General features: G+C 51.2%; 1 protein-coding gene across 1 annotated transcript; it reads right to left on the bottom strand.

Moving 5' to 3' along the window:
* Window positions 1–476: 476 nt before the first annotated feature.
* On the bottom strand, window positions 477–6,036 carry LOC142497009 (myelin protein zero-like protein 3). The gene is made up of 5 exons (XM_075604217.1): window positions 5,850–6,036; window positions 3,350–3,560; window positions 2,919–3,081; window positions 1,747–1,843; window positions 477–1,396 (listed from the first exon to the last, which is right to left on the bottom strand). Exons 1-5 carry the CDS (start codon window positions 5,994–5,996, stop codon window positions 1,379–1,381), a joined length of 636 nt encoding a protein of 211 aa, XP_075460332.1. The 5' UTR covers window positions 5,997–6,036; the 3' UTR covers window positions 477–1,378.
* Between the last annotated feature and the right edge of the window lie 615 nt (window positions 6,037–6,651).

Raw genomic sequence — 6,651 nt, 5'->3', positions numbered from 1 at the left:
CTGTCACTGACCCAATAACTCAGATAAGAGACCGTGGCGCTGTCACTGACCCAATAACTCAGATAAGAGGCCGCGCTGTCACTGACCCAATAACTCAGATAAGAGGCCGTGGCGCTGTCACTGACCCAATAACTCAGATAAGAGGCCGCGGCGCTGTCACTGACCCAATAACTCAGATAAGAGGCCGCGCTGTCACTGACCCAATAACTCAGATAAGAGGTCGCGCTGTCACTGACCCAATAACTCAGATAAGAGACCGTGGCGCTGTCACTGACCCAATAACTCAGATAAGAGGCCGCGCTGTTACTGACCCAATAACTCAGATAAGAGGCCGCGCTGTCACTGACCCAATAACTCAGATAAGAGACCGTGCTGTCACTGACCCAATAACTCAGATAAGAGGCCGCGCTGTCACTGACTCTAGGGCGGAAATCCCCTAAATAGGAAATTATTCAGAACAGGTTTTTTGAATTTTTTTTATTTTTTACAAAAATAGGTTCTCTGTACAATTTAAATAACGGGCTTTTCTTACCGCCGACTTCATCACTTGGCAATAAAATACGGGGCGCTAGGAATTCATCCCGTCCCCGACACCGAATATATATATATATATATATCTGTACATAAAGCAGTGCGTGGCCGGCCGAGAAACGTGGGCTCTCTGCAGTGATCCGAACCTTTCATCGCGGCAGAGATTTCCGTGGTCCATGGCGGCAGAGATTTCCGTGGTGCGAGAATCTTCCTTTTCCCCATGGAAACACCGTTTTTCTACAAATATTGCCGCAAAAAACAACTAAATATTAAGAACCACGACCTTTCGCCGACCAATAAATATCCACAGATTTCCGGCACTAAGGCGCAAAGGAAAATAAGACCGAACGATAAGAAAATAAAATGCCCTTATTTGCTCCGTGTCTGAAACACGAACAAGTTTCGATTTTCTTTGGGTTTAATTCAAACCAGAGCGAGTCATTATTGGTCTGCCCATTTATCTCTTTGGCCAACAGTGACACTGTAACCCAGGAGGCGCCGCAGTGGGTGGGACCAGGTTCCCGGAGCCGTTCTATGCCTTGTATTCTAGGCTGCAGGAACGTGGAAAACCAGAAGTGGCTCTGAACGTCCGGAGAACGTGGGGGGTTACGTTTCCAGCACTGTATGATGCTGTACCACGGATTGCACACTTTGTGGCTTGCAGGGGGGACGTAAAGTGGACGCTTTGTGGGGGGGGGGGGGGTGGCTTCGGATTTCTGTGTTTCACGTAAATATTCCTTATTTGTGGCGTGACACATTTAAATACGTTTGTGGTCAGTCCACGAGCTTGGTCAGCCTTCTAGGTTGCCACGTGCCCGCTCTGCAGGCCTTGTGTCCCGTCTCGTGGTCAGTCCTCGTCCGAATCCTAAATACAGAAGGAAACCTCGTTATTTCCCAGGGAGAAAAGGAAGGTTTTTATAAAACAGGACTGGCCAACTACAGTGCTCAAGGGCCACGAACCATCCACGTATTAAGGATATCCCTGCTTCAGCACAGGTGGCTCAACTCAAGACTGCACCACCTGTGCTGCAACAGGGATATCCTTAATACCGGACCTGTTGGTGGCTCTTGAGGACTGGATTTGGCCAGTCCTGTTATAAAGGATCTAAAATAGAGTTTAACCCCTTTGCCGTCAGAGAGTTTACCGTGTTTTGCCCCTTATATTAATCATGAAATAATATACAGGACGGCGCGGGAGGGGGGAGGGACACTTACTTCCACACAGCGGAGGCAGGCTCGCATCATGCAGCTCAGGTTCTGCTCCGTGGCAGGCGCGCTCTGCGGTGGCGCAGTGGACGTGTCGTACACACAACTGTCAGGAAGAAGCAGGGTCGGGTTCAGTGGGGAGCACATCGGGTGGGGGAGAAAGAGAGAGCACACCGGGGGAGAGGGGGAAGAGAAAGCACGCCGGGGGAGGGAGGTGGAAGAGCACGCCGGGGGAGGGGGGGAAGAGAGCACGCCAGGGGAGGGGGGAGAGCACGCAGGGGGGGTGGAGGGAGGGGAGTGAGCGGGCAGAGGGGGGGTGGAAGAGCACGCCGGGGGGGGGGGGGGGGAAGATAGCACGCCAGGGGTGGGGGGAGAGCACGGGGGGGGGGGTTGAGGGAGGGGAGAGAGCGGGCAGGAGGAGAGGGAGAGAGCACACCGGGGGAGAGGGGGAAGAGAAAGCACGCCGGGGGAGGGGGGTGGAAAGAGCACAACGGGGGGGGGGGGGGAAAGAGAGCACGCCAGGGGAGGGGGGAGAGCACGCAGGAGGAGAGGGCGAGAGCACGCGGGGAGGGGGGGGGGGTGGAGGGAAGGGAGAGAGCGGGCAGGAGGAGAGGGAGAGAGCACGCCGGAGGGGGGTAAGCGGACAGGGAGAGAGCAAAGCGGGGGAGGGAGAGAGCAAAGCGGGGGAGGGAGAGAGCAAGGCGGGGGGGGGGGATAGAGCATATCGGGTGGGAAAGGGGGCGGGGACGAGAGGGGGAGAGCATACCGGGGGGAAAGGGGGAGAGCACGCCGGAGGGAGAGCACGCCGGGGCCCATGTGTGCGTATCCAAAAACGGTTTTAAAGGCAGCACCATATACAGAGGCCCCGAAAAATGGCAATATATGTCCTTAACTTCCAAAGTCATAAGAAGTTTGAGATTTGCTTTTAGGCTGGTTATATTTTGCTTGTTTTTTTTACCTTACATAAATGCCAAAATTTGGTATAATCCAGCTCAACACGCACACACACGCGCACACACACGCGCACACACACACGCACACACACGCACACACACACACGCACACGCACACACGCACGCACACACACACACGCACGCACACGCACACACACACGCGCACACACACGCGCGCACACACACGCGCGCACACACACGTCCCCCTCACAGGCCTCTGATACTCACTCCTGAGATTCTTCAATGGGGGATTTTAGGCGCTTCTTGCCCCCAGATTTGCCCCTCCGCATCCTCATCGTCATCCTGACCAGCAGCAGCAGGGCGACCAGGGCCGCAGGGGTGAGCACCAGGGCGGCCAGCAGGGTGGCCGTGCTGAACTGGAAGTGGATGCCTGCAGGAGGGGGAAATGGAGGAGGGGGATCCCGTCAGTAGGAACCCCGTGAATTCACCTGCAGGGTCCTCGCAGGTTTAATGAAAGGAAAGAGTCACTAAACCGCACAGTAAAGGGGAAAGGGTTAAAACGTGAGCAGAAGGCCGTTCTATTGGCTTTGTGCAGACACATCGGGGTTGGAATAATGGCAGAAGGGAGTGACATTAGTGACAGCCTGTGCCCCCCGCTCACCTCCCCCCCCCCGCTCACTCCCCGTCCCCCCCCTTACTCTCCACGGTGACGGTGAGCTTGGTCTGCGGCACGTTCCCCTGCACGTCGGGCGGGTTTCTCACGGTGCAGGTCAGCGTCCCGTTATCCGTGAGTCTCAGGTCCCGCAGGGCGATGGAGCCGTCGCCTCGCCCTACGTCCCCGTCCCACGTCACCCTGCCCTGGAAGTGCCCCGCGGTGCTCGGGTAGGCCACGGACTGAAAGTGAAAGATCTGCGGGGCAGAGAAGAGATGGACCAATCAGAGGGCTGCGTTGTGCGACGCTCTTATTTCACCACGAGCTCCGCCTCAGATATTACAAACATTTTAGCGTTGGACCAGTCAGCAAAATCCTTTGTTGAGAATCCTGGCTCAAATCCTGCGTTAAGTAGTGGGATAAGCCAGGATAGGAAGGTAGTAAACCCGTAATTATGCGAGTACTTATTCCAGGTGTGCAAGAGCTCTGGGATTAGGGGATGAGGTGCATCATCTGTAGGTGCAGGAGGTCTTAAATCTTCGGGGATCCAGCATAATGTGTTTAGGTCGAACGATTCCCGATGTCTCTCTAGCGATACCCATAGTTTGAGTCTCATTGGTCAACCGAGTAGACAGGAAAGCTTAGAGGCTGCAAGCCAAGACCCCATGAACCCCCAGATTAGCACCATCTGAAATAAGTATAGGACTCTAGGGAGGACGGTCATTTTGATTATTTATTCTGCCGAGCCACAATATAATTAGTTTGTTCCCGTCTGAGTCTTTTTTTGTTGTCTGCCAATAGCTTGGGGTAATTAAGGGAGTAGAAGTCCTTGATCTGAGAAGAAATATTAATTCCAAGATATTTCAGCTTGTGTTTACTCCACTTAAAAGGGGAGTTATTTGATATCTGATCAACTGTGTTTTGTAGTAGAGATATGTTTAGGGCTTCCGATTTGTTTAAGTTTACCTTGAAATTGGATACCTCCTTGAATGATTCTAATTCTCTCATTAGGTTTGGCATTGTAACAGTTTGTTTTGTTAAGGTCATCAAGATATCGTCTGCATACAAGGCTATCTAGTGTTCGTGTTCACTGATGCGGATCCTGGATATATCATAATTTTGTCTATGGGCTGCAAATGGGTCTAGAGCGTGGGCGAATAATAAGGGTGAGAGCGGGCATCCCTGCCTCGTTCCATTCCTAATATGGAAAGGCACCGATAGGGAGCCTTTTACCTCGCCTTTGGCTGTAGGGGGATTCATATAATGCGTTGATGCACTTCATAATGTATTTGTCGAAGCCTACCTTGCATAGTACAGAAAACAGGTATTGACAATTGATTTTATCGAATGCCTTATCTGTGTCTGTAGACCGGAATGAGGCAGGGATTTTGTTCTGGTGTATGATGATGTACAAGGTTAGCATCCTTTCTAGTGATATTTCTGGCTTCTCTATACGTGATGACACCCACATGGTCCAAGAGGATTAATTTGGTCAGGGAAACGTTTATTCCGTTAGGATAAGGATTTGGTGAAATATTTTTATGTCCACATTGAGAAGGGAGATCGGCCTAAAGCTAGTGCAGGCACATGGGTCCTGTTCTGGTTTAAGGAGAACCGAGATGGGCTTCAAGCATTTGTTTAGGGAGGGACTCACCATTTTCTCTCCAATTTCAAGCCCACTGGAGATTAGTTTGTTTCTATAGATTGTGATTCTAGATTCTATTAGTGAGGAACCAGAAATGTTGTTCGTTGGGACATTGTAGAGAGACGGGTAAAAGGATCGGAATTCTTCCTCGATCAAATGTGGGTTCTGGGTGGCCTGCCCCATCTCCCGCCCTGATATTAATATGTTGGGTATTTTGTTTGCGTCTGAGACTTATAATAATCTGTCTGCCGTGTCTCCTGATTTTCCCAGAACATGGACCTGGCCACGCTGAGGTCCAGAAGAGCCCTCACTTTGTCTCTTAGGTTAATTAGTTTGAATTGAGAATCGTTGTCAGTGTCTGGTGTCACTTGGGTTTGGGATGAAAGGTCCTGGATTTCTTTCAATCGGTTTCTTTTTAGACGAGGAGGAGAGCGTTTGACGAGTTCATCCTTATGACACACGTGCTCCTCCCATATGCAAGACTGATGATTCGGCCGTTGTGTTATTGTGCAAGTAATCTATGAGGGGAAGCCTTAATGTTTCATTAAGCCTGTGTCTTTCAGTAGAGATTCGAGGTCTCCAGTCCCATGCAACGTCTTGATTTCCTTTCTTTGCACAATCTCCAGTTTATTATCGGCCTTCCGGAGATCTGGTCTCCAGAAAGAACCCCCGGACTCTCTGCGAGGTCTCCCCAATGACCGGAAAGTCCAATACTGTAACAATACGTGGCAAACACTGGGCTGATACGGCTGGGCTGTGGCTTTACATAGGAAGGATTTTGTGGGAGTCATGCACAGTATCACTGTTTTTCTGTCACTTCAACCACCGCGGGACATTCCTCCCTAACTGCCAGTGTTCGTGTGTGACACCCAAAGTCACACTGTGACCGCGCCACACTCACCGTGATAGTGGCGTCCCCATTCTCCGGGCGGAAGCTCCAGTTGACCGTGACGCGGTCAGAGGTGGGGTACAGCGTGGAGAAACTGCAGCGGAGCCTCACGGACTGCCCGACCACCCCAAAAACTGCAGCGTCCGAGCGGATCTCCATGCAGGTGACCCCCAAAACACCTGAGAGACAAGACAGAAGGGAGGGACAGTCACTGCAATGTGTCGGAGGTCTCTGCAGCAGAGGAATGGGTTACAGAGGAGCATACGAATGACAAGAACCTCCGGACATTTTGTATTTTAGTATAGTATATGGCTCGGCACCCCAAACCCCACCTTAGCAAACTTGATACCCTCTACATCTCAATATGCCGCTTTGTTCTCCAATGCAACTATAACACACATCACTGCGAAATGCTCAAAGAACTAGATTGGCCATCACTCGAGTCTAGGCGCAAAGTTCACCTTTCCTGTCTTGCCTTCAAATACTTTCTGGACAAGCTACCCGTCTATCTGAACAAGCTCCTCACCCCTACCCCATGCAGCACTTATCCTCTGAGATCTGACTCCAAAAGACTGTTCATGGTCCCAAGGTTCAGCAAAGTATCCGTCCGCTCCTCCTTCTCTTACCGTGCACCCCAAAACTGGAACAGTCTGCCGGAGACTCTCACTGCGACCACCAGTCTAAGTTCTTTCATAAATAAAGCGGTCTCACATTTTAATCTGGTCTGTAACTGTTACATACGCCTATAATATACATTATCTCTCACTGTGCATGCAATGTCCTGTATATACTGTATACCCCTGCTCACTTATGT

This window comes from Ascaphus truei, chromosome 6, assembly GCF_040206685.1.
Source record: "Ascaphus truei isolate aAscTru1 chromosome 6, aAscTru1.hap1, whole genome shotgun sequence".
Classification (NCBI taxonomy): domain Eukaryota; kingdom Metazoa; phylum Chordata; class Amphibia; order Anura; family Ascaphidae; genus Ascaphus; species Ascaphus truei.
The sequence above is the reverse complement of the archived record's forward strand: the minus strand, read 5'-3'. Positions and strand labels throughout refer to the sequence as shown.